Source organism: Apiotrichum porosum (assembly GCF_003942205.1).
Source record: "Apiotrichum porosum strain DSM 27194 chromosome Unknown scaffold_1, whole genome shotgun sequence".
In the NCBI taxonomy this organism is placed as follows: Eukaryota; Fungi; Basidiomycota; class Tremellomycetes; order Trichosporonales; family Trichosporonaceae; genus Apiotrichum; species Apiotrichum porosum.
This window is the reverse complement of record NW_021167108.1, coordinates 3,065,754-3,091,860: the sequence shown is the minus strand read 5'-3', so window position 1 is coordinate 3,091,860 and position 26,107 is coordinate 3,065,754. Positions and strand designations below refer to the sequence as shown.

The following is a 26,107-nucleotide window of genomic DNA, read 5'->3' as shown; positions in this document are numbered from 1 at the left end:
ACCCGCCGTCAACATGGCAGGTCCTGGGCACGCATTATCATTGATGGCTAGAGCAGACGACCCGACAGTGCAGAAGGCGACGCAATGGACTTGCATACCCAACTAGGTTGATATTACGTAGACACCTAACTTCGGCCGACCACATGTGGTTGGTCGCCAATTAAAAAGAGAGCAGAAAACCGATTCCTTCCTGACAAGAACATCCTTGATGCGCCCGTTTCACAAAAGCACCAGCCAAGACTGACAAGTGCGTCCGAGCACACCACACCACACCCGTTTAGAGACCACCGTTGGTCTAGTTCTCGTGGTGCTTCTCGTCGCTGCCGTCGGAGCGGGTGTGGCCGAGCTCGGGGTCGTAAGGGATCTCGTCGTGAGCCTTGTAGCCGGCCTCGCCAATCTGCGAGACGTCGTAGCCGTGGGCGGCGAGGTACTCGCGGAACTCCTCGTCCTCGCGGACCATGTAGTCGGGGCCGATGTTGGGAATGAAGAAGAAGGTGATGATCGCCGAGAAGATGGCAAGGGCCGAGCCGACCCAGATGATACCAGTGTTGCCGAGGTACTCGGAGCGGTTGCCGAACGAGGTGATCATGTAGGGGAAGGTGTAGTTGCCAATGAAGGCGCCAATCTTGCCAACGGCAGCGGCGACACCGTAGAGCTGGCCACGGGCGGCAGTGGGACCGACAACCTTGGAGGCAAGGAGACCGAGGTTGTTGCCAGGGCCAAGCTCACCGCAAGCAAGGAAGATTCCGTACATGACGGCGAAGCCGGCAATCGAGCCGTTGTTGGTAAGCTGGTTGTAGGCGCCCGACATGGCAAAGCCAAAGATGGCCTGGAGGAGCAGACCGGTGATCATGGCGTACTTGGGGCCAATCCACTGTGGTATGTTAGGAAACGACCTCTGTGCGTGACTGGCACCGTCACTCACGTCCGAGACGAACGAGCCGAGCATCGAGCCGGGGATATAGAAGGCGTTGATCAGGCAGCCCCAGCCAAGAGTCTCATACAGGGTCGAGTTGGGGGCGGCCATGTCGGTAATGGTCGAGCTGTACATACCGAAGGGGTACGTACTGAGAGGGTTGTTAGCATACAGCGTGGTATGTATACACTTCAACGACACTTACATCCAGTCGTAGATGAACCAAGTGATGCTGACACTGGGTTGTCAGCAGGCCGTTCACGATAGACCAACTTACGCAAGAAGCTTGAGCCAGTAACGCTTGATGAGGAGGAGGTAAGGGATCGGGGCGTGCTTCATGCTGTTCTTCTTGTAGGCCTGGGGCTCCTCCATGAACAGACGAGCCACCAAGAGGATGAGAGGGGGGATGGCACCGAGAGCGAGGGTGCCGCGCCAGACAACACGGAGGTGGTTCATGCCAAAGATCCAAAGGAGGACAAGGGCGACGAACCAAGCGATACCGAAGGCAAAGTCGAGCATCATGTTGGTAGCCCAAATCTTACCAGGTCAGCTCGAGATGGAAATTCGGGCACTCACGAAAAGACGCTGCTGGCGGCCCTTCTTGATGTCGTTGTTCTCGGTGGCCTGTACATCAGTCAGCGGTCGCCTCAAGGAGGTGGTCCCAGCATGTGGCGCTCAGTAAGGCTGCCAGAGCGCAACTGTAGGCTCGCGCATGTGGGAAGGCAGGTATGTACTAACCTCAGCGGCAGTGACCGAACCGGCGGGCTGTTTGGTTAGCTAAGGCCTCATTCAAACACGTCTGGTCTGGCGACTAGAGCCATTCCAACAGCCGGCGACTCACATACTCGCCACCCAGACCGACACCAAGGAGGAAACGGAAGGCAATGAGGCACTTGACGATGGTCTGGGGCGAACCAGACGACGCAGACGAGAGGATACTGCTTGTAAGCGAACGTACATGGTGCCTAACGACAGCTTTGCACTTACCTGAAGACAAAGATGATGGCAGTGCAGATAAACATGGCAATCTTGCGGCCGATCTTGTCAGAGACGTAACCGAACGCTGGTTCGTGTTAGCCAGTTGCCACATACCAACAACGGTGGGGCACCCATGGACAAGGAGCGTTACAATGGGCCCCAGTTCTCAGGAGAGCAGGCCATCGCCGTACATATCAACTGAGCAACGCCCTGGCCCCAGGGGGGAGGCGGCGGTTGGGTCCTCGATGGCCACTCTCAAGGCTCATGGCTCCTGCCAAGAGGCCCTCGCAATTGGTTTGAACACCAATGTACTCTGTCTCGGGGAACCTGCCGACTGGGGTTCAAATCGCTGATTGGGTGTCCCCATGGAGCCAGCCGTGCGCGTCCCAGGAGTCTTCCAAGGACTTTATGTCACGGTCCAGTACAGCGCACGAGATGAGCCGACCCCTGGCTCCCATCCAGTTATGTTCCGATAAGACACCCGTTCCAAGTACTTACAGAGCTGACCAGCAACCATGCCGGCAAAGGCCATGGCGGAGAGCACGGCCTTGTCGTGCTTCGTAAAGGCGTCGCCCAGAACAATAGCCAGAATGGTGTTCACAGGTCCTGAGCGGCGTTAGCGAAATGGACCTCGTTGCCGTCGTCCTCCACCTCCCGTCCTCCTTCCTTTTTGGTCTCTCTCTCCTTTCTCGACATCCTCCATATCCTCGTCCATGACGCAGCCTCATCCCAGACGTTATTCCGGACTCACCGATACTTGCGTTGGAATAACCATCGCTAAACATGGCAGAGCCCTGCATGCATCAGTGATTGTTGCGGGCGCGTCCTGGGTCGCGATTTGAGCTTACAGAAGCGAAGATACTGGCAAAAGTCAGCGGCGGTGCCACAGCGGATGGGTGCGTCACCCTGGGGGGCGGCACGCTCTCTGCACTCACGTTCCGACACTGCCCAGCTTGTAGCCGCCTGCGCGGGGCTGGGCTGGAGGCTGGAGGTTGGGGTTGGCGACCTCCTGGTTTGCGAGCTCGTCATCCTCGACGGTCCTGTGGCTCGTAAGAGGCATTGTGGCGATTCTTGTTGTTGTGGAGTCGCTGTGGGGGTCTTTCAAGATCAATGAACGATCTAGGACAGGGTGACCTTTTAAGAGAGGGGGCGACTGACCTGGCCTCGCAGTCATGTCCATGTGCAGCGGGCCAGCGGGCCAGCGAGCACGGAGCCTGGGTATGGACGTCGGCAAGGACGCTATCCGCGTTGGGTTCTCCATGCGTAGACTTTTTTGCCAACGATTTGGCTTGTCGTGCCTGGCAAGGTTAATCGTCCCTGCACCCGATGAGCGCCGTACGAGGCGACAGGGCTCGTCTGGCGCTCAGCCGTGTCGGCGGTCGGCGCCACCTGCGACGTCACGCGCCGCGACGACGCACCGGGTGGGGGGGTGAGCAGGGGACGCGGACACAGTGGCCGAGTGTGGGTGTCGCTTATCCCGCTTCAAGCTTCAACGTTGCTCTTGTGCGTGCCAAACTGGGCTGCCCAGCCCGACTGTGCTGTCTCGGTCCAGGGAAGCATCGTCTGCGCAATGCTGCACGCGGACCATGTCGTGCCTCTCTTCCCGACATCTCATGTGCGTCACAGCGGTATTCCGTCCAATAAATGTGGGACTCGAACGCTCATGTAGGAGACCCCTCCACCGTATGAAACGTTGGGACGAACGTGTATGCAAGAGGATCTGAGGAGCTGCCAGAGGGCACCGGCTAGAGGCTCTAATTGCGATCAAGTCGATGGATCGACAAGCGGCAGAGCAACACGCCAGTCAATCCGGTGCCCTCGCCTGTGCCGCCGGTGGCGGCTTGTCCAACGATAGCACCTATCAAGGTCCAGGAATTTGCAAATGCGTGCCGCGCACAGTGAAACGAAGCCCATAAACGAATGCATCTCCTCGATCAGGCGTCAACCAGCTGACATCCGTCTGCCATGATTGTGAGCCTCGGTTTTTGCCACCTTGGCTCACGGCAACGCACTAAAGTCTCACAACACTTCGCTTCGGGTGTTAGGCACCTGTCAACTCAAAAAAAAAGTACGCTGCAGGAGGGTCACTCGTTGCCCTCGATCACGTTCGTGAGCGTCGCGATCTAACAACTATCGAACGTTCGTGAACCAGAGGACGGACAACAGCGTTGCCTAAATGAGCGTCCTCTTGGAGTAGGCGGCAGCCGCATTGACGCTACACGAGAGCGTCCGAGCTGCGCGCTGCGGCGACGAGGACGGCGCACGACGCTTACTCGTCATTGTCATTGCCGTCATTGCCGTATTTCCAAGTGCCGCCCATGTGTCCGTGCCCGGTTGATCCGCGTTCCGTGCCAGACGTCTGGATTTGTACCAAGAACACGAACGTGCAAGCTTTAAACAGATGCATGTGATGGACACATGTCAAGCCTACGAAAAGACCACATCAACATCGGTCTTCTGCCCTCCGCTCGACCGACACACCCTGTGCGTCCGGGCCGAGATGGCCGTACACCCCGTGGCGGCCAGCCTTGGCGCCGCATGGTGCACCGACCAGTGTCCACTCACCGTGAGGAGCAATTCCGAGCTGTCTCAGACATGCTTCACAGGAATGTTAAAAATGACCCGGGACACTTGGCTGTGTGACACGTCGTAGGCTGTCAAGGAATTCCAGAATAGATTTCGCGGCACAACCTGTGAGATGTAGGTTTGATCTGCGCACGTTGCCGTCTCCGCCTGGAGCTCCGTGAGATAGAGCAGCTGCACCAACAGTTGCAAGTGGTTCAGGATATGTGCCATTGGACCCGATAGTCCGATCCCCCTGAAACTCTGCTGTCCTTGTCCGTCTCATGCCATTACGATAGACAAGGGGCCATTACCACCGCCACCACAACCACCACCCCTCCCCTCCCCTAATCGTAGCCCTCCTTTCGTCGCTGTACAAATGGAAGTGTGGTTTTCGCTTCAGAACATCCATCTCCGAAAGAACGTGGTGAATGTACCCTTCGGACGTGGGACATGGAACGGACTGCGCGCTTTGCAGGATCCGAATTTAGGTCACGCCTGTGGTCCTGTGAGGGACACTTTCGGGTTCTATAAAACGGCCTATCAGCTATAAATGTCTCGGTGCAATCTCTACAGCGAACGTGGTACCCTGTGGCAGCTCGGAGGCCGCCGGCAAACCTCCGCAGCCATGCAGCCACTTCCACTTATGATATCGCGGATTATCTCGCGCAGAGGTTCTCGGCTGCTGCGGCAGTACCCTCAACGACGACGTCGCTGTATCGACGTGGGACACCCTTGTTGCCGTCCTGGATGCACAGACTAGCGTGGTGGTCGCCCCCACAGCCTCTCTGTTGTCTCTATCCCGACCTTCGAGCTTCAATCAGTTTCCCCACAGGCCGATGATCTGATCTCCTCGAGCGCTTACGACGTCTGGACGACCCCGAAAGCCAGGCGGTTTTGGGGGACCTCTCCTGTAAATAGGGAGAGTCGGGCTGTCGACCCGTTCCCACATAGACCGCCAATGCCATGTTCAGTCCGTCATAAAATTGCTACATATCGACCTGACATCAGCCACAGTCAACTGGAGTGCAGTGGCTTGCTGGTCTTGCCTTGCGCCTCCCTTCGGCAAGGTGTGGCTGCCGTTTCCAGAGGCCACAGGAACTTTTGACTATGAGGAACCCATGCTGAACCATAAATGACGTGTTTAGGGGGGAGCCATTGGGCTGGCCCCCCGTTTTGGCCCTCAACTGATAGCACTATTCGGTCTCAGAATTCTTCTTCTCCTGCCTTGCCACAGCCTGTCCACCTTCTGGTCAACACGGTTCCGCCACGGGCCTTGATGGGGTTGTCGAATCAGAGATCTCCTCGAATAAGCCCTGCAGAACCGAGTCAGGCTGTGGAGGTCTGCAGAGGCAGAGTTTCCGACTGTGGGCCGTCTTATGCACTATGTACGTCCCCATACTGTGGCACAACTTCATGCTGGGGCGGCATGGAGTTTTGGTCTGGGTTCTCAAAATTATATGCAAAGGTGGAGGAGCTTGTCGAGACGGGTATGCAAACATCTACCACCGTATGTGCCAGTTTATCTAGTTAAACGTATTAATCTTGTTTATATAGGACATTCTTCATGTCCCCCAGCGCCGCTTTACAACACCCAGGTGCAGCAATCGCACCTCAGTGAACCTCGTCCGTGTCTCTACAGAGTCTATATTGCCAATGTCTCTGACCGCTTGGCTTTGATGGCTGTTTGCCATCAGTGGCGTTGGAGTCAACAAGACGCGTACCGCGTCACGTCCAGACGTGGCACTGATGGACCCGTGTGGCCTCACGCCCAGACAGGTCTGACTTATAAGCACCCCTGCCACCCCCTTCTTCTTTATTTGATCTGACGTGAACCAGAACATGTTGGACTTTGGAATGGGTGGCACTGACAATGTCTTGGGCCAACAAGACCTGATGATTCCTGCGGAGTTCATCCAGTGGGCAGCCGGTGAGTGTACTTTCTCTCTCTCTCAAGACTCGGCCGGTAGGCTGGACGGGAAAACGAACCGACATAATCCAGATATTCAGCAGCAGCAGCTGCTCGCCTCAATTCCTGGCGGCTCTTCGACGCCGACAAACTCGGAGACTGAATCCACGGCGGCGAGCGACCAGACGTACGGAACTGCCTCGCCGCCACCGCCACCCTTACAGCAGCAGCACATCCCGCTCCTCGAGGCCTTTCCGCCCATCCAGCCTCAACACCAAGAGTACAACCCTCTGTACCCTCCGCTGCAGCCTTACTTGTTCGATCCGCAATTCAACCCTCCGCTCAACGCCCAGCTCAACACCCAGTTCGACACCCAGCTCGACCAGCAGTTCAACCCGCAGTTCAACCCACAGTTCGACCTCCAGTTAAACCCCCAGTTCGGAGTCCAGTTCCCCATACCGCCGGTTCTTCAACCCCCTCAACCCCCCGTCCAGCCGCCGCAGCCTCAGCCTCAGCACAACCCAGCCCTCCCTCAGCTCCCGGACCCGCACTATGTCCCACCTCCTGGTGACGACCCACTGGCAACCCTCCAGTGGCTCAGGAGCCAGGTCTTCCGTACCAACATCGGCCAGCAGCTCGAAGACCAGGACCGGGCTCTCCGCCGTCTGAGAGAGTCTGTGGCGAAGGCCAACGGCGGGCTGTTCCAGCAGCCCATTCAGCCGCTCTTACCCGCGCCACTTCTGCAGCCCGGTCAGAACCACAACCAGCAGCTTCCCGGGCCGCCCCTGTACACCTACGAGGCGGACCACAACCTCATCCGCCCCGACGCCAACCATGTGGACGCGTCTGAGAAGTACTTTCACCTCCTTTCGCGTCTTCAGGAGTCTACCTGGCGCAACGAAGTGGCCGTGGAGCTGGTTGCTCAGCGCCAGCAGCTCGAGACTTTGGCCCAGCAGTTCCAGGCGCTGATGGCGGAAGTAGAGCGGGACCGGCCGTTGGTTCAGTTGTTGAGGGAAGCTGATGCTCAGGCCAAGCAGCAGCTGGACGGCCAACCCGCACAGCAGGCCGAGCAGCAAGTGTATCAACTGGAGGGCGTTATCAGCTTGCCAGGCGAGCTGCCGACCAGCGTGTTCTACACCGACTTCCGGGGTCAATGGATCACGGGACCCTGTGCTTGGACAAAGCTCTAGTCCTCCACAGGAGACAAACCACCGCTCTATCGTATGAAAACTTGGAAAATGACCAGTGATGAACATCAGTGCACCGCAGCCCCCCCTGGCCGTTTACATCAGTGCAAGGCAATCACGCAAGAAAAGATATCCCATGAGCACCGCAATCTACTTCTGTTTCCAAATTGTCTTGATGTTTTCTGATTTACTTGGCTACGCCGCGCATGATGACCAAAGTAGTGATCGCCAGCGAGACGGTGAACACGTAGAACACGCGACCTTCGCCTTCGCGTGCGCTCATGGGGTCACTAGGGTCCACAGGGTACGAGAGGGCATCGCGAAGTGGAATGAAGACGAGGCCGACGAAACCAGTCGTGATCCATGAGGCGCTGAGAGCGAGCGAAGACAAGGCCGGGACAGCGTGGTGAGGGACCATCTCCGAGACGAGGAGCCAAGGGACGGGACCGAGACCGGGGGCGAAAGCGGCCTGATGCGTTAGCTGGACGGCTTTGAAGCGGATGGCGACTCACAATAAAAGCGACAATGGCGAAACCGCTCAGCTTCTGAAGGTGATCATCCAAACCGTAGGCGAGGAGCAAGCTCATCAGGAGCATAGAGACACTCGAGGTGAGAAGGAGTGGGCGGCGACCAACACGCTGATGTATAAGTTATGGGCGGACTATGTGCAACTCACGTCAACGAGCACAATGGCCGGGAAAGTCATAAGAACGTTGACAACGGTGATAAACACGCTCACAGCGCCAGCACCGGCGTTCGGGTAGATGGACTGGAGGACCGGAGTCGAGTAGAACAGCACGGCGTTCACACCCGAAAGCTGCTGCAGGCTCATCAACGTAATGACCAGCACAGCCGGACGACGCAGGGTGGCGTTAGACAAGAGGTCACGGGCCGAGAGTTGCTCTGTCCCAGGGCCACCACCGGAGTTCTGGATAAGCGGGGCAGCTACTACATGTATCAGCCTTGTCATCCCAGCTTTACATTTACACTCACTCTCGTCGCGGGGGATAGCATGTGGACGGTCTGCCTCCTCTGGGTCCTCGGGGTCGGACGTTGCAGGCCTGCTGCGCTCAAAGTCCTCCGGTTGGGCCGTCATAGCAATCTGGATAATGGAGGCCATTCCCGACATGGCGCACACCCAGCGCCAGCCGCCCAGCTTGTCACCGTTCTGGCGGGTTCAGTACTGCCCCACAGTTAAAGCTTACTGGTCCGGTGAGGATCCTGCCGAGAACCTGCGACGAGCAGATGCCCAGAACAACGGCGAGCTGGTGCAGTGTACCAATCTGGCCCACACGGGGGGCGAGCTGTGGAGTCGTACGAGCCACGGTGGCAAGATACGGCGGGACAAAACACACCGCGAGGCCACATGCAACACCGGCAACAAAGCTGGGACGTCAGCAAACGCCAATGTTGCCAAGCTGAACGCACCGTCCCAGCGCAAACACGATCCAGTGCGGCGCAGCAGCCATGAGAAGCGCACTGGCAAGGTTGATCCACGCCGTCCAAGCGATGCCGCCTGCAAGACCCTCAGAACGCACAACACGGTCGGACATCAGACTGCCCACGAGGCCGCCTACGGTGAGAATGGCCGTCACTCCGCTATACATGTACGAGGTGAGGCCGAGACAGGGGGGGAGGAGTGGGTGACCATCATGCGTGCTATCCCAGCATGTGAGGGAGTTGACGGGGAAGTTGAGCTCTGTCAAGTGATAACCATCTGCGGGGGTGTCAGAGGTAAGGAAGGGGTGGGAGAGTACGCGTCATAGCCATTTGACGTACAGTACCAGGACGAGCTGCTGTCAGTGCATGTTGCTTCGTGATTCAAGACTCACATCCATGCCCAGAAGATGGCCTTGATGGCACCATTGAGCGCCATGACGAACAAAGGAAGTGTAGATGGTGTGTAAAAGGCTAGGAAGAGTGAAGTGAATGGGGGCGGGGGGTTGTCTTGCACTCAATGTCGGGTCCCGTGCCTGGTGCGGTCACAAAGGGTGTGTCTGAGGACGCGGTTCCGGGAAACGGCAACCTATGTGTTATTCCGGCGGTCGTGCAGATATGTACAAGGGTCGCGATGAGACATTTAGGCTGCTGACATGCACAAGCCGATGCTCAGCAGATCAGCAGCTCAGCACATGACGCTGCTCTCGGGCACGCGGCAAAAATGAGCCCCACTTCTTTGCGCTGCCCCGCAAAACCAGGCTTACCACCAAAACTATGTGGCCATTTCACTCTGGAAATGGCCTGACGCAAAGGCCAATCAATCGTTAAGAAGGTCTACGTCGTGACATCTAGGAACCCGTGGAAGCGGTACGTAACGATACACAACACTACTGCCGAGTACTTCGCAGCATCAATCCAATCCGAGAGGGAAAGCGGTCTAGGGTGCCAGGCCCAGCTCACGCTGGGCACGTGCGACCTCGCTGGGGGTGCCGGTGTGCTTGCCCTTGTCGTCTGACAGCTTGACACAGTCCTGGCCGTTAATCTGGCTAAGCTTGATAACCATGTTGAGGGGCTTGCTGGTCTGTGTAGGGTCCGACTTCTTGACAAAGTCATTGGTAAGGAACGTGCCAATACCAAACGCAGCACCAAGACCAATCTCGTCACAACCCTTCTGGAGGTTGATCGAGCGAACCACATCGAGCGCGTCCGAGAAGACAACGCGCTTCCCAGCAAGAGCGGGGCCCTCGGTACCCGCAAGACGGGCAACTTCCTCCCAGGCTGCCTTGGCCTGACGGACAAAGGTGAAGGGGTCGCCACTGTCCTGTCGCAACGCGCCCCAGCGAAGGGCACGAGCAGGGTCGGAGCAGAACTCGCGGAAGAAGACCTCGGCGGTGTAGGTGTCGGTCAACATGATGAGGGGGAGTCCATCCTTGACGTTGGCTGGGTAAACTGCCTCCCACATGTCCATTGCGCGAGAGTTGGCGTCGACGTAGCCAAACGAGGCACCGATGGCCATGATCCACTCGTGGGCAACCGTTCCCGAGGGCTTGATGCCGTACTTGAGCGCAAGGTAGACCTGATGTCAACTATTGTCATGGAGTCCCCCAACTCACGTTGCTGGTACCAGCAAGCCCTGCACCCTTGCCACCCGCGGCCTTCCACTCCTCGTGACCAGCAGCCAGACCGCGCATGACTACATCGTGGACAGCAAAGCTGCGTCGCCTGCGAGTACCAAACTCGGAAAAGGCAATCGAGTTGATACCATCAGGGGGCGACAGGAGGTCAAGAGCCTTCTTCTTGGCAAGCTCTGGCCAAGTCAGCAACAACCGCCAGGTTAGGACCCACCAAACTGTCCGTCCATGGTCCAGTCCGTGTCCACAAACTTGAAGTATCCTTCCGAGACTACACCACGTCAGCATTGTAAGCAACATGGTAGCACGAACTGATGGCCATAATGGGAACCTCGTATAGAATGCACTCGCGCCACAGACCCTCGATACGGCAGGCAATCTCGCCGGCGCCGTCCGCTCCTGGGAGGAAGCTCAGCTCAACCTGCTGCTTCGGGTGGAGTTGGATGCTGGCAAGGAAGTCGAGGTATGACGCGGAGAAGTATGGGCACGCGGCCTCGAGGCGCTTGCGCTCCTCGTTGGTGAGACGGAGCTCGCCCAGACCTAAAGACGGTTAGTGACTGGCGGCCGGGGAAGCCGGGTTATCAACTCACGGTTAACGCGCTCTTGAATCCAATCAAAGCACTCGCGCGTAAAGCGCATCTGAGGCGCACGGTTTGTAAACTTGATCACAACTTGAGCGTCATGGAAGTGGCGAAGAACAGCATTTTGCATTGTGAGCTGAGGGCATGTGGTCAGCCACATTCCTCTCCGACGGGGTGCACAAGACACGAAAGGTTATCTTACCTTGTAGAGGTCGGTATCGAGAATGCTGAAGGGCAGCTCGATCTCCTCCGCAGGAAGGTCAAAAGTTTCCGGAGTAGCCATGGCGACAGGCTATCGTGTGTTGCGATACAGTGGGTATTAGAAGTGTCAGAGAGAAACGCGCGGAAGTGAGAGAGGACGGGACGGGGAGCTTGTCAACATGGGCGGCGGTGGATCAGTGGACCCGACTCGAGCCAGGGACGGATAACGGAGGAGTGCGGGGGTCATGTGATCACGTGGTTTGCACGTGGAGAACAGCTCAGGCATTGTTTCCGATTTGCTTCCGTTTGGCTGGTTGAACGGCCTTTTCCGTGCTGGATCGCTCTCGCTTGGCTTTGACTTTTCGATCAAGCTCGCCCTCTCGTCACGACATCCTTACGCGCATCTCTTCCAACCTATCCCAGTGGCACTCATGGCTGTCTAGGCTAGCATTTCTTTTCCTCGGGTCTTGCTCATAACACCTGGGTAAGCAGCTCTCGCACAACACTCGGTGGAACCAGTCAGCTAACTCCAGCTTCCGCAAGCCCGACTGCAGCCGAACTCGTTCCAATGCTCTCTACCGCAAGGCAGGGCGCGCTCCTTGCGCCCCGCCTAGCTGGTTCTATTTCTCGGCTCCCTGCAGAGTCCAGCCTCCAAGCACAAGCGCGTGCTTTGCGACCACATGCCGGTCAACGCGGCTTCGCGAGTGCCGCCGCCTACGACCTGCAGAGGTCAAACCCGGAAAAGGGTCAGTCGGCGAGTGCTGGACAAAGCGGTCACTCGACCTACGCGCCGACCAACCCTCCACCGATCACTGCCAGCCGATGGCACGCGGTGGACCCAACAGGCGACAAGTTGAGAGCTGGCGATCGCTTCAGCCGCCAAGTGCCCCATGATCCCATCGGCGCCTTGCTTTCCATCGCCAAAATGTCACGAGCCGACCTGACAACTATCAACCTTAGAGATATCCGCGCAGTCCTCTTCTTCATCCGCGACAACGTTAAATCAGGCGCTATCATTGACATCGGCAGTGTCAATTTCGACGACGCAGGTGTTGCCCTCACCCGAGTCACTGCTATTATCCAAAACGCATCTGCAACTAGCACTTCCAAGCAGGCAACTGCCTCGGCCCGTCGCTTGATCCGCTCTCTTCTTTACGCGGCTATGGTATTTCGCGCCCGCGAACTGTTCTTCGACATTTGGAACGTTAAGATAGAGGACGAGCGCCTCGGTGGTCCGTCCATAATGGACGCTCTGGGCGTCGCTCTTGATGTTGCTCAGCTCAAGGAGTGGGAATGCCTGGCAAGAATGTTGTCAATGACGGCTCAACTCCCCGTCGCCTTGTGGACACCCAAGCTCGTAGAACTGGGCATGAAGGCAAACGTCGTGGTGAAGCGACCATCGGTAGCGGTCGAGCTGTTCAGTATTCTCTCCAATACCACCACGGACGCCAAGGGCATCTTGATCCAGGCTCATCTTGAACAGGGCAACATTGAAGCTGCTCAGCAAGCAGTTAACGTGGCCACGGGCTCCAATGTCCCCATTGTCGACTTGCAAATGTCTCTGCTCCGTGGCTACCGTGCTCTGGGACACGACGACAGGCTAGAGGAGCGTGTTCGCGCATCCCTGGCACACGTCGGGGCTCCAATGGCGGCGCCAATCCTGAACGAGTTTATTCGCCTGCGACTAGCCGACAACGATCTAGAACGAGCAAAACAACTTCTCTCCGAGTTCCACTTCTTTGGCGACGGTCCCAACGGCGTGGAGCCTGACCAGACGACCATCGCACTAGCATTGTCGCTCCAGTCCAAGGTCAAGGGTACCGACATTAGCGCCATTGACAAGTTGTGGAGATTCGCCGTCGCTGATCCCAAAATCGTTACCGACCAGCTGGTAGCACATCTATGTCGGTCACTGGACCGGCTTGGGCATTTCGACGCCGTTTATGATATGTTCGCCGCCGCTTGCAAGGGAAAGCCCTCGTCGTGGGACTTTCCAGCCGGCTACCGACCCGGCATTGTTGTGGCAAACACTGTGCTCCAGCTTGCGCTTCGTTATCAACGATACGAGGGTCTTGTCGCTGTGGCCGAACTCATGAGGGAGGCTGGTATTAAGCCGAACGAATGGACCGTGATGGAGGTGCTCAAGTTTGCCAAGAACAACCTCCTATCGTCACCCATTTCCCTCAGCCGCCTCCTCCACCAGCTGTCCACTCGAACCAACGTGCCCATGACGATGGGGCAAATCAACGTTGTGCTCGCTGAGGCTGTGCGTGTCGCCTTGCGCACTCCACCAGGAGACGATCCCAAGCACATTGAACGTCCGTCGTCTGATGGCCCGCAGTTGATGGACCCGAACGCCATTGCCCTGCGCGGTGAGTTACAGAAGCTGCTCCAGACCCGTATCAACACGCTCGCCGAGCAGGGTCAGACGTCTGGCCGTGAAAACCTCCACACGCGACTCATGTACGACGTCGTCCCATTCAGGAGTGCTGCTCCCCCGCAAAGGTCCATCCAGGCGACATGGGATGTGTTCGTCAAGCGCGGCTTCCGTCCAGGTGAGAGGCACTACCGGTCTCTTATGAAAGCCTACGTCGAGTGTGACGACATGATCGAGGCCGAAAGGGTTATGGATCATGCTGCTGCGGACATGGTCAAGCCGTCGCGATGGATGTACCACCTTCTCATCCGCGGCTGGGCCGAGAAGGGCGACGTCAAGCGCTCTCGCAACATGTACGAGCTATTGCGCCGTGAGGTTGGCGTCGACTCGGCCGCCGTCATGAAGATGATCAACGCTCTTGCCCTGGTGGAGCCAGACGCGGCCGTCACGCTCGCCAAGCGCGAGTGGAACACGATCAAGCTGGACGACAGTTCCCTAGCGTCCATTGCCCGAGCCATTAGCCGTACTGGTGACTCCGCCGGTGCCATCTTCTTCCTCGCACACTACTGCTGGAGGACGGGCAAAATACCCGAAACCCGTCCAGAGGACGTCCTTGAAGACATCACCCCAACCATCAAGTTCCCCGATCTCCAGGGCCCCCCGCCTTTGCACGGCAAAACAACCTCGTGGACCAAGTACGAGGAGACCATCAACGGCACTTACAGCAACCCGGGCTTCTTTCGCCTCGCGCTGCACACAGCCAAGGAGGTGAAGCATATACTCAAGTGGATGGCCAAGCAAGACTCGACACAGACTGAACGTCGTGACAACGAGGCCTACCGCCTCGGTCTCCGCATGCTGGGCGAGGATGACGTGTCCCGCCCACACCGCCTGCGTCGCCAGCCAGAGCTGAGAAAGTTCAACCGCAAACTTATCGTTGACAATTTCGCTGTCAAGCGGTACGGCCAGAATTCTGACCCCTTCCAGCAATTTGAGAAGCCACCCGTCGCTTCGTGGCGAGACAAAGACGATCAGGACCTGAATTAGAGCACCCGTTTTGACGCAATACAACCCACCATCGCATCCAACTCCACCTCCCCCTTCTGTCCATAGTCCACCATCACTCTCAATCATTAGGTAGCGCATGCAAGCATACTGCAGGGCGTCTCAATGCGGTGTGCATATCTCTCGTATGTCTCTCCGTGCCTGCCTCTCTCCCCTTGTCTTTCCTTTCCTTATCTACTTTCTCGACTCGAGTTACTCGAGTGCCTGGGTCGAATGCCGGGCGAGCGCAAAGACTTTAACCGTCCGTTCTCGTCTGCTTCCCACTGCACGTCGCTGTTTGGTTAGCTTCATTTCACAAACATGCAACCTTACCGTAACTGATTCCGCGAGATGGGCCGTGCCGCTCTGCGCAGCCCCTGGCCAGTCGACGAATTGGTCGGCGTTACGGAACGCGAGCTGGCCGAGGAACTTGCGTGGCCATCCTTGGGTGGTGGTGGGGGGCCTAATGCACTTGGCACGCGAACAAGCCTCTTGCTGGCACTGGGTCTGCTCGGATCACTCGGCCGACGTACGCTGAGGACGCGATTGATTTGCATCGACGGCGGGGCGGGAGCGGCCGCTGACTTGGCTTCCGCGATGGGCAAGTCCGACTCCATGGCGGCCTCGTCGATGTCGGCGCTGCCTGGTACGAGGATCCCGTATACCTCCTTGGCAAGTTCGCGGACGAGCACGGCATTGTCCTGCATCATTAACTTTTCAACGATGGTGTCGAACGAGTGGCGCGTGACGATAGTCTCGCGGTCTGGGTGGTTCTCGAACAGGAAGCGAATGATGCGCAGCAGACCGAGCTTGACCACCGCGTCGGCGGGCTTTTCGAGCGCCTCGGCCAAACGACGGAGGAAGGGAGAGGAAGCGACCGCAACAGCGAGTGTGGGTGACTGGCGGAAGATCTTCCAGTAAGGGTCCACAATACGCTCAAAGGAGACGTTGGCCGCCTGCACAAAGCACTTGGATAGGCTGTCCACGGGCAACTTTTGCAGGAGGTAGTCTTCCACGCGCGCTGGGTCTTCCCAGAACCAAGCCAAGACCGACTCGATCGCACTGAAACGCCAGTATGGGTCGTCCAAGAGCTCCAGGTAGATGGACAGGCCATCGTTCTGCCACAGCAGTCGGCGTGAGACCTTACCTGCGTTGGCAAGGTCGCAAAGTACGGGAAGTGCAAATTGCTTGAGCTGAGACTTGTTGACGATTGTGCGCTTGAGAAGCGGGATGATGCCGGCGGCGGCGGCCTCCTCCTGGCGGGCCTTGGACAGACGGCACATCGAGTAGATGGTCTGGTAAATGTGCGAGCAAATCTCGTTGCTGTAAGAGCCCTTGAGCGACTTGCCCAGCAGCTCGACAAGTTCCTCCATTGCGTTTGAGTTCTGAAGGACCTCGATGAGCTTGGGGTTGGTCGCGAGATGCTTGACCGCCTTGATCGCAGTGACGAGCAGCTTGCGAGGGAGGAGGTCCAGAGATTTGAGTAGGCCTGCGGTGTCAGTGGACGAAAACACTGCATCAACTCACGCATCATAATGGTACGCGTGGCGAATGCGGAGCGGACGTGGTCATCGCTCTGTGCCACCTGACAGAAGAGAAGGAGCACATCGACTGCGCGCTTGGGCGTGTCATCCACAATCTCGGGATCCTTGGTGACGGCCAGTAGTGCCGACGACAGCGGGTCAAGGATACCCTCGCGGGTGAACATGCGGCAAAAGTCGGGTTTGGGTGTGGGAGACTGGAGGTCAAAGACGCTCCCAATGCCTTCGAGCGCAGAGAGGATGAGAGCCTTGTTGACAGAGTAGTCCTCGTCCAAGAGTTCAACAAGGACTTTGAGGCCACGACATCTGGATAGGTTAGACACACACCTATGAATACGCTACCTACGAAATGAACATTTGCAATGTTAATGCGCTTCGTGTGAGGTGTTGAATAAATGTGGATGCCTCGAGGCGGGTATCAAGTGTGTGTTTCTTGCTGGTGTATGGCTATTGTCAGCTGCAGACTCGGCACCGGGCGCAACTCACAATAATGACTGGGATACCTCCGACAAGACAGAAGGACTCGAGATTATCCACGTCAAATGCTACAATCTGTTGATGGGTGAGCCATGACCGCTCATCACGCTACGCACAAAGTTGACAATCTTCAACAACCGAACGGCAACGTCTCGAGACAAACGAGACTCCAAAACCTCAAGAACACTGTTGGTCAGTTTCGCAAGGACGACGCTAACTCACGCCAGCATGCCGTGGACTTGAACGAAGTGACGCTCCAGGCCCATATCCGGCGGAGAAGTCTCAAACATGTTCAACTGGAATGTAAGCATCTGATGTGCTTCACCCAAGGGTGCACTTACCAGCTCGTCGCATACTGCCTTGAGAGTCGCCATGGAGGTGCCGACTTGGAGCTGGTCGACAAACTTCTCGACACTAGACCATAGGGCCGCCTTCTTGTTGTGGTGGAGGTTTGCCTCGAGGTCGTCTAGCTCAAAGTCGTCAAACTCGGCGAAGGGGTCGGCTTCTTCTTCGTCCTCCTCTTGCCACGACCGGTTAGAGCGTCGCGTGAGTTGCAGAGAGCCAACCGTGTGGGCACCATGAACAGGCATCACAGGCCCATCAAACATGTCCGAATAATCCTCGTCGTCAGCTTCCGTGTACTTTTGCAGTTCGGGGTTCTCGGACACGGCCTTGCGGCCGCGCAGGGAGCTGTTCCGAGACCCAGGTGGGGTCCGCATTGTGCTTGTGGGGCTAGACGTGGTGGGAGGAGCTGCAGCAGATGTAGAGACGGTTGTCTTTGGCGGTGGTGCAGGTTTGGGAGGCGGCGCAGGTTTGGAAGGGGTAGAAGTCAGAGTTCCCATCTTTTGCAGGTCCTTTGGGTGCATGAGGCGAATCTGACCATTGTCCTTGTTTCGTGACTAGAAGTCAGTTGCTGTGTCTTCGGCTCATCATCTCTCACCCTCATGCTCGACAGCTTCAACTCCAGCTGGTCGTCGCCAGTGGCGAGATCCGAGTAGTCCTCGACAATACCATTCAAGCGAGTGGGCGGCTTCTTCTTGCCAGCGGAAAGCCTGGGCCGCACAGTCTCGTGGTCGGAATCATGCTCGGGGATGTTCTCCTCAAACGCGTTTTCAAGACTTTTACGTGCTGTAACGTCAGATCGACAACAGCTGCAGACAGCTCACGCTTAATGCTCGGAATTGTAACGTCAAACGCAAAGTCGTCGTCCCATCTCTCTGCCTCATTACTCTCGCGAGCACGGCTGAGGACATCGCTGACGTGTTGGTTCTTTTGAAGCAAACCGCCAGTGACCGCGGCTTGTGTTGCAAGCAGAGGAGGACTCAACGAGCCACCTGCCGTCGCGCCACTGAAGCCTAACGAGTCGGAACGGGCACGGGTCTCAGTCTGCCGTCTGGGCACGGCGGGAATACGACGCATAGTACCCAGGTTCTTTGGCGACGCTATTTCTATCAGCTCCACTGTCGTATCAAAAGTCACGTACCATTGAGCGCTTCGTTCCACTCCTGAACACGCTGGACAGCCACGGAATACTCCGTAGGCTGCTTCGACCTGACGGTAGAGTCTTTTCGCGGAGAAGACATGTCAGCCAGCTTTGGTCGTGTCCGGACACTGCCGGACGGAGTCCTATCACCACTTCTGCTGCTCGACGCTCTGGCTCGCGGTAACGTTCCCGGTTCGCTGGCGCCATCGGACATGTTTTTCCGCGCCGTCTGCATCCATGGGTGGCGAAGAAGTTTCTTGGCCGACACACGAAGGTTGGGGTCCTTCTGGAAGCACTGGTACAGAAAGTCCTTGACAATCTGAAGAGCAGGGTCAATACACATATAGCACAGCTGCGCGTATGAAACTCACTGGGCTCGCACCCTCGGGAATACGCATCGCGTCATCTTGGACGATTCGCCATAGCGCCTGCATGGGAGCGAGATCACCATATGGAGGCTTGCCCTCGAGGAGTTCGACAACAACACAGCCCACACTCCACACGTCACTGGCTGTGCTGGCACCGCTCTGCTCGATGACTTCGGGGGCCATCCAATAGGGCGAGCCAACGACCTCATTGTCGGCGTCCGGATCTGAGGCCGCAGCGAGGTCCGGTGTTGGGGCACGCGAGCTCACACCAAAGTCAGCGAGCTTGACCCTGCCGTCCTTGTTGGTGAGAATGTTGGCTCCCTTGATATCGCGGTGAATGACACCTTGCTCGTGAAGGTAGACGAGGCCCTCGAGGACCTGGCTCACATAGACGGCAATGAGGCCCTCCGGGAACTTGCCGAACTTTTTGACAATGGTTTGTAGTGACCCGTTTTCGCAGTACTCGAGGATGATGAAAAGGCTCTCCTTGTCTCGCGCAAACCCCTTGTACTTGACAATGTTTGGGTGGTTGAGGTTCTTCAGGAGGTCGATTTCGGACATGAGGTCTGGAAGGGAGGAAGCTGGGAGGGACTCGACCGAGATCGACTTGATCGCCACCGTCTCGCCGGTGAGAAAGTTGAGAGCGCGGTAGACATTACCACTGGCTCCTCGACCTAGTAGGTCGCCAATCTGATAATGGGACAATGCCGCTGTCGACCCCATCTCGCATGCTGCGTTCCTCGGCGCGGGCGAAGGGGAATGTTGGAGAGGTGTACGTTATCCGGAGCGTACGGCACAGGCAGTGTCGAAATGATGGGTCGTCCAGCCGTTGTTGAGCGGCTCCCAGCGTCGTTTGGAGGCAAGTATTGGGAACTGAGAGGCTGGGGGCGCGTCGCGTGCGTGGGAGATGTCCAGTGGAGGGTCCTGTGTTGTTGAACAACAAAGACAAGTGCACCCAGAGAGCCCATGACGCCGCCGCGAGGACGGCGAGACGGTCCGATCACGCGCCGGAAATCACGTGGCACAAACGAGCAAAAGAGGTCCGAGCGCGTCTCAGCGTCTCAGCGGGGCGCCACAAGTTGGGAGATTTCAGACTGGCAGTTGGGTTCAATGTACGTTGCACCAAGGTCTTTGGCAGGTGCGATGGATGGCCCTACTCCAGTCGCTCTCACTGCACCAACAGATCGCGCTTCTTACACATATGCATCCACCAACACCACATTATCCACTCTTTGCGGGGGCTACAGATTAAAAGAACTGTACTGTGTGCAGGAGCGCATGAGGGTGCTTGTCGGCGTGGCGAACAAGAATGCCGTCGATTTCAGCATCCAGGTTGCGTGATTTCTCAATCTGTCACACAGGTCAGCGTTCTGACAACTGGTGTAACGAATAACGTCACGCTCAGGCGACAGAGTACGTACGTTTTGCGCCAACTCGAGAATCGACTTGCCAGCAATGTGAGCTTCCTCGGGGTTGTCCTTAATTTCCACATTGATGACATGGATTGAACGGTTGTACTCGCCACCTCGCAGAAGGAGATCTGCAAAGTTAGGTTCCACTTCTCAAAACGGGTAACTTACCCTCGCACACTGCGTCGTAGCAGCGCTCCTCGCAAGTAATGACGACGTCGGCGAGAATCGACTTCATCTCTTGCCACTTCTGCGGGGCCAGCTTCACCTTGCGGTTGCGGTCAAGCATTGGCAACAGGCCGTTGGCAGTGTAGAGCTTTGGGTCCTTGGACTCGAGGTCCTTGTAGATGACGTCGTAAGGGGTGCCAAAGCCATACACATTCGGCTTGTCAATCGCAGGGCCAGGCAAACGGACAGCAGAGCCAGTGCCGGCCGAGATCACGCGCACACCAGCGGCACTGGAAGAAGGGGTTAGCCATTTGACACCACCTAGGTGAAGATGCGTTCCGTCAAAACTCACTTCAACACCTTATGTGCCTCCATGGAACGGTTCTACGTCATGTCAGCGGGTGAATCATGGCTGAAGCTGCAAAACTCACGTTGTTACTGGCACAAACAACGCAGAACAGAGGCCGTTGCCGGATGGCAGTGGAGGTGTCCACGTCGTTGGCTGCGCCGTTGGTGCGAGTCACCTCGGATACTTGAGGTGGCACAGGCGACCGGTAGTCGTTAGATCCACTTTGAGGTGGTGTTGAAGCGTAAGAGTCTGATGTGACTCGTCCTCGAGCGCGAGGGTCCGATGGAGCAGAGCGGATGTCGTCTTGACGGCGACGGGGATCAGACGGTGGTGGGTAAGGAGGGGTACCAGTGCCACCCTGGTTGCGCATACGGGGGTCGCTGAAGGGTGGGTATGGCGATGAACCTGATGGAGGTCCCCGTCCGTACCTAGGATCGTTGTTGGCAGCCTGGTAAGGAGGATATTGTTGCGAGGACGGTGCTGCTGGTGCGCGTCCACCACCGCCGTAACCGCCGCCCTGCGCGCCACCGTACTGGTTGGGAGGGGCAGCAGCTCCGCCACCACCACCACCATAGCCCTGCTGCCCACCATACGGGGCGTTGCCCCTCTGACGGGGGTCACGTCGGCGCGGGTCCATGGCTACTGCAGGAAACTTCCTAGAGGAGAGAGGTGAGCGCTGTTCACCCGCTGTTTGCCGCGAGACTGTCTCCAGCCTCAATCTTTTCAGCCAACTCACTGTAACTACCAATCTGGAACCTAAACCTGATGGTCTAGACTGTTGGATGTGGATGATTGGAGCTCGATGTTGGACTGGACGGACGAGCAGGACGCTTGATGGGCAACCGAAACACAAGTAGTGAGTGCGGTACAAGCACCGGCGGAAGCAAATATGCGGGCGGTGGATGATGCGTCTTGGGCTGGGTTTTCAACAACCATTGTGGACATCTTCTGGCAACACCGTCGTCATCACCAACAACACCCAACAGCGTACAGGGCCTCTCCGCGACTATAGGTCATCCAAGAGACAGCCCATCGCCTTCCAAACCTCCTGGGCAGCGACCACCCATCTCCCTGCGAGCTGCCGCCGCGAGCAGCGCTTGCCAAACATGTCGCTCTACTCCCCGCACTCGCTCGTACACGCCCATCTCCCAGCACTCCCAACGGTGCCGGGACCAGTGGCCGAGGTCTCGGTGCCGTCTGAGCGTCCCTTTGCAGACTCTACAGAGATCTATTCTGCTCCGCTCCACCCCGATCACGCCGTGAGCGCCGCCTTTGATCCAAGGACAGCCACCCTCGCCCGTGTTGTCCACAACGGTTATGCTCTCGAGCTCCGCTCCCTCTCGCCAGTCGTCACTCGTGATCGTACTATTGAGGACCCCTCCATCATCCGCATCCTCTTCCCCGACGCGCTTCGCCCCCTCGCCGACGGCTGCATCGTGCCGTCGGTCCGCTTGGGGCAGCTGGTGATTGTTGTCCTCACCGAGACCAACGTCATCTACCGCTTGAGCTTCAACATTCAGTCGTTCACGGACAGGGGTGACCGCGTTGTCTTTACCACCAAGGACGGCGAGTGGGTGGAGGAGTGGGAGATTGACCCCGATGTTCTTAGCTCCGTTGGCGACATTGGCTCGTGGGCCGTCACAAACGAGGACACCGTCATCCTTGGCTGTGCCGACGGTGGCATCGTCAAAGCTGTCCGCTCGCCCTCCTCCAGTCCCGATCAGCCCTTCTGGTCCGAATCGCAGCACCGTGGCGCCTCGAGGTTACGGTTCTTCTCACGCGCGACCGATGAGCTTGTAACTTCGATTGCAAAGTACGAGTACCAGGACCAGATCCCCGTGCTCTACACGTACTCGCGCGACTCAAAGCTCCGAACATGGTCGGCCGTGACGGGCCAGTGTCTCAAGACGCTCGACGTCCGCATCTCGTCCACCGACCTTATCCAGAACGGCTCTGCCTCCAAGCTGGCGCCCTCGCACGAGGCTACTCCTTCTCTCATCCGCGTCATCGCCCACCCATCGCCTTCCTCCCGCTGTTCGCACATTGTGGTAGTCTTCGTCCCCACCCCTTACGACCCCTCCGTTCCAGGTACTTTTGTCTTTTACCGCGCTGCCAACACGTCACACGGTGCCAATGACCTCGAATACGCCGGCGAGCGTCCTGGCTCGTCTGGTTCTGCTGGCAGCGAGCTGCGCGGTTTCGAGATCCAGCCACCGACTAGGAAGGATGGTGCCGACGGCTGGCGACTGTGGGCTGTCTGGGACTCGAAGGGCACACTTTCGGCCGACTCTGTCCTCGTCAATGACATTCTCCAGTTTACCACGTACCACCAACCCCCATCGCGTGCTCGTATGGTTCTCGACTGGCAAAAGGCATCGATTGACACCCGTGTTGAGCGTTACGACAACACCTACTTTGACAATCTCATTGATCTCGAGGCTGCCGACCCCACGGACCCGTACAACAACTCGGACATTACCGCCCAGTTCCTCGCCCACCTCTTCTACCCGGGTCGTTTCTCCGAGCTCACTCTCGTCACGGCTCTCGACGAGTACATTGACCAGCTCCCCCTTCCTTACCAGGACCGCCTGCACACCAGCGTCTACCCCTCGCTCTCGAAGCGCTTTGAGGCGGCTGTGGGCTCGGCCCTGCACATGGGTACGAGCAGCCAGACCGGTGCCCCCGAGGTTGCCCAGTTCCGCAAGGACCTGAAGCAGCAGTGGCAGGGTATTTGGGCTCGTGTGCGTGAACTGGACAAGCAGGCCCGCTGGCCCGTGGCGTCGTCGTCTGTCAACGGTCAGCTGCTCATCCTTGATCGTGACGGTGCTTCCGTTCCCATCCACGAGGACGCGCCTGGCGTTCTCGTTCACCTCGGCCAGTCGACTATGGAAGCTGGCGAGTTCCAGACCCTGCCTGAGGGTTCGCTCGTCTCTTCGTACCCCAACCTCGCTGCCCCCCAAGCCCGCCGCGCTCTGTGCGGCATGGCCGTCGCTGGCGAGTCCTTGACTGCTGCCCTTCAGAACGGCGAGGTCGAGGGTGCCATTGGATCGGCTCTCGACGCCCTTGTTGACACTCTTGACGGTGAGCTTGCCGTCTGCCTTCAAGAGCCAGTAGAGAGCCTCGCCGGCCGTGTATGGGACGAGCGTGTCGACCCGTTCCTCAAGCAGGAGGACCGTGACAACCTTCAGCTTGCCCTTTCCGAGTCGACCTCAGTTTCACGCACACTGTCCGACGCCCTGGACATTCTTACCTCGGCGCCTCCTCCCATGTCGACTGAGAAGGTTGTCGATGCCTGGGCATACTCTGGATTTGGCAATGCCCTCCTCACCTCGACCATCATGGCTACCATTGCCGCTCGCCACACCTTTGCCCGTGACGTCCTCCTGATTGCTCTCTACTACCTGTCTGTGTCCCCCGACTTGTCCTCTGAGGACGACGAGGCCGAGGAGCTCATCGAGACTCTGGCGCGCGCACTGGCCGTGTACCACCGGTACCGCGTGCTGCAGTGGCTGTCGGAGCAGACTGGTGAGGAGGCCGCTGAGCGTGCGCGTGCGCGTCGCCAGGCGAAGCGCCTGCGTGGTAACGACGACGTTCTCGCCGAGTTTGACAGCCTCAGGATGCGTGAGGGCGACGACGAGCCCACCGACGTTGACGGTTACGACACCGCTTACTCGCTCATGCATTCTCTCCTCGCTCGCGTCCTCCCCCAGCCTGTTCCGGTCGACACTGTTGCGCGCCTGTCCGACTCTGCGTCCGCCTTCCTTGGCCAGCTTGGCCTTTTGAAGGAGAACCAGATCGACATTGAGCCCCGCGTTCCCGATGTCAAACTTGCTTACGCCGCTCTCGCCGATGGCCACTCTATGGTCGCACGCGAAATGACCGAGCTGTACCCTCTCTCCTCGGGCCTTGCGTTTGTTCGAGGCCGCGCGCTCCTCGAGGCTGACGAGATTGACGAGGGTGTTCGTCACCTCGAGCTGGCTGCTGCTGGAACCCATGACGGTTCGCTCGCGGCTGTGATGCCCACTTGTGTTGGCAAGAAGGGTCTTGGCGAGTACTACCGCCGCGTCATGGCCGTTGTGGACGAGTATGGGCTCGAAGGCCCCGTTGCTCGCTTTGGCACACTCGCATTGCAATCCATTGAGTCTGGCGACATCAATACCCGCGACATTTGGACTCGTGTCTTCCTTGCCTACATTGCCCTTGGACAATACGAGGACGCCTACTCGACTATCACCAGTGCGCCGTTCCACAACATTAAGCGCGACCTCCTTGGCCAGCTCATCTCGGCCATGTGCGAGTCCAACCAGGTCGGCCGTCTCAACCGCCTTGGCTTCATTGGGTTCCAAAAGGACGTCGAGGAGCGCCTCAACTTCAAGGCGCGCAACTCGGACCCCCTCCGCACTCCCAACTACTACAAGGTGCTCTACTCTTGGCACATTTCGCGTGGCGACTACCGTTCCGCTGGCGAGATCATGTACGCTCAGGGCCAGCGCTTCGCCGAGGCCAGTACTTCCAGGGTGTCTGCCTTCGAGCTGTCGGCCATGCGCGCCCAGAGCTACCTTGCGGCCATCAACGCTCTCGCCCTTGTCGACAAACGCAATGCCTGGATCTCGGTCAACTCTGCGCGTGACTCACAGCAGAGCCAAAAGCGTCGCCGTGTGACAAAGTACATTCCCAACGACGAGTTTTCGATCGATAACCGCCCCGTCAGCATTGTGACCCTGGACGACATTCGTGGCGAGTACACTGCTGTCGTCTCGCAGCTCCGTCTCTGCCAGCAGATTCCCGACCTGTACGACCACGGCGTCTCCCTCTCCTCTGAGGAGATTGTGGGCTTCTTCACCCAGCGCTCCATGTTCGACCAGGCCCAGTCTTCTGCGGCTGCCATGGGCGTCGACATGACCGACCTGTTTGCGACCCTGGCGACCCGCTGCGTCGAGCTCGCGCGCATGCCCGGCGTCAAGCTCGACAACCCCGCCGCTGCCTTTTTGGCCTCGTCCCCAGTCACCGCTCGTCTGCGTGGCCCGCCCGCGGCTTTGGCGTTGCGATACCTCCAGATCGCCCTCGAGCGCCACGACTCGCTCAAGACCGAGTTCAAGTACACGGACACTGTTGCCGACGTGTTCTTCGGGCTCAACGAGGACGCCAACTCGGGCTGGCAAGTGCCCGCGTGGCTGGTGGACAGCGAGCTCTCGCGCGACCCCGAGGGATGGATCTCGCGCGCCCTGTCCTTTGGATGGGTGCGCGAGGCCGTCGGGTGGACTGCCGAGGTGCTGTCTCGCGTCACGCCCCCAGACCTTATCCAGGCCGACAAGCCCAGCGCCGTCGATGTGCCGTACAACCTCATTGACAGGGTCCTCGCTGCTACCGACGAGGGGGACGAGAAGACGGACCCGGCGACACAGGCTGCATCGAAGCAGCTGCGCCACGCCGTCGAACTGCGTACCAAGGGGATGAAGCGCGTGGCTAGGATAGCATGAAAAGAG

General features: G+C 58.1%; 8 protein-coding genes across 8 annotated transcripts; 3 read left to right on the top strand and 5 right to left on the bottom strand.

Moving 5' to 3' along the window:
- Positions 1-295: 295 nt before the first annotated feature.
- On the bottom strand, positions 296-2,954 carry EHS24_001122 (uncharacterized protein; the record flags this gene model as incomplete). Its single annotated transcript, XM_028616928.1, has 12 exons — positions 296-874; positions 926-1,067; positions 1,122-1,148; positions 1,194-1,453; positions 1,493-1,540; positions 1,655-1,681; positions 1,758-1,854; positions 1,904-1,979; positions 2,393-2,500; positions 2,646-2,688; positions 2,743-2,755; positions 2,830-2,954. 12 exons carry the CDS (start codon positions 2,952-2,954, stop codon positions 296-298), a joined length of 1,545 nt encoding a protein of 514 aa, XP_028480785.1.
- A 3,344-nt stretch (positions 2,955-6,298) lies between these two features.
- On the top strand, positions 6,299-7,555 carry EHS24_001121 (uncharacterized protein; the record flags this gene model as incomplete). The annotated part of the gene is made up of 1 exon (XM_028616927.1): positions 6,299-7,555. The coding sequence occupies one exon, from the start codon at positions 6,299-6,301 to the stop codon at positions 7,553-7,555; it is 1,257 nt and encodes a 418-aa protein (XP_028480784.1).
- Positions 7,556-7,739: 184 nt separating this feature from the next.
- On the bottom strand, positions 7,740-9,159 carry EHS24_001120 (uncharacterized protein; the record flags this gene model as incomplete). The annotated part of the gene is made up of 7 exons (XM_028616926.1): positions 7,740-8,021; positions 8,065-8,190; positions 8,229-8,497; positions 8,546-8,720; positions 8,758-8,856; positions 8,908-8,938; positions 8,981-9,159. The coding sequence occupies 7 exons, from the start codon at positions 9,157-9,159 to the stop codon at positions 7,740-7,742; spliced, it is 1,161 nt and encodes a 386-aa protein (XP_028480783.1).
- Positions 9,160-9,929: 770 nt separating this feature from the next.
- On the bottom strand, positions 9,930-11,487 carry NPT1 (nicotinate phosphoribosyltransferase; the record flags this gene model as incomplete). The annotated part of the gene is made up of 6 exons (XM_028616925.1): positions 9,930-10,568; positions 10,606-10,799; positions 10,838-10,894; positions 10,936-11,163; positions 11,214-11,340; positions 11,407-11,487. 6 exons carry the CDS (start codon positions 11,485-11,487, stop codon positions 9,930-9,932), a joined length of 1,326 nt encoding a protein of 441 aa, XP_028480782.1.
- Positions 11,488-11,973: 486 nt separating this feature from the next.
- On the top strand, positions 11,974-14,829 carry EHS24_001118 (uncharacterized protein; the record flags this gene model as incomplete). The annotated part of the gene is made up of 1 exon (XM_028616924.1): positions 11,974-14,829. The coding sequence occupies one exon, from the start codon at positions 11,974-11,976 to the stop codon at positions 14,827-14,829; it is 2,856 nt and encodes a 951-aa protein (XP_028480781.1).
- Positions 14,830-15,017: 188 nt separating this feature from the next.
- On the bottom strand, positions 15,018-19,418 carry EHS24_001117 (uncharacterized protein; the record flags this gene model as incomplete). The annotated part of the gene is made up of 14 exons (XM_028616923.1): positions 15,018-15,110; positions 15,160-15,297; positions 15,360-16,315; positions 16,354-16,673; positions 16,714-16,814; positions 16,854-16,919; positions 16,961-17,030; positions 17,067-17,140; positions 17,186-17,731; positions 17,785-17,972; positions 18,011-18,286; positions 18,328-18,408; positions 18,598-18,646; positions 18,699-19,418. The coding sequence occupies 14 exons, from the start codon at positions 19,416-19,418 to the stop codon at positions 15,018-15,020; spliced, it is 3,678 nt and encodes a 1,225-aa protein (XP_028480780.1).
- Positions 19,419-19,943: 525 nt separating this feature from the next.
- SSU72 (RNA polymerase II subunit A C-terminal domain phosphatase) lies at positions 19,944-21,258 on the bottom strand (the record flags this gene model as incomplete). Its single annotated transcript, XM_028616922.1, has 6 exons — positions 19,944-20,045; positions 20,117-20,235; positions 20,276-20,562; positions 20,625-20,656; positions 20,704-21,001; positions 21,050-21,258. The coding sequence occupies 6 exons, from the start codon at positions 21,256-21,258 to the stop codon at positions 19,944-19,946; spliced, it is 1,047 nt and encodes a 348-aa protein (XP_028480779.1).
- Positions 21,259-21,727: 469 nt separating this feature from the next.
- Positions 21,728-26,101, top strand: EHS24_001115 (uncharacterized protein; the record flags this gene model as incomplete). Its single annotated transcript, XM_028616921.1, has 1 exon — positions 21,728-26,101. The coding sequence occupies one exon, from the start codon at positions 21,728-21,730 to the stop codon at positions 26,099-26,101; it is 4,374 nt and encodes a 1,457-aa protein (XP_028480778.1).
- Between the last annotated feature and the right edge of the window lie 6 nt (positions 26,102-26,107).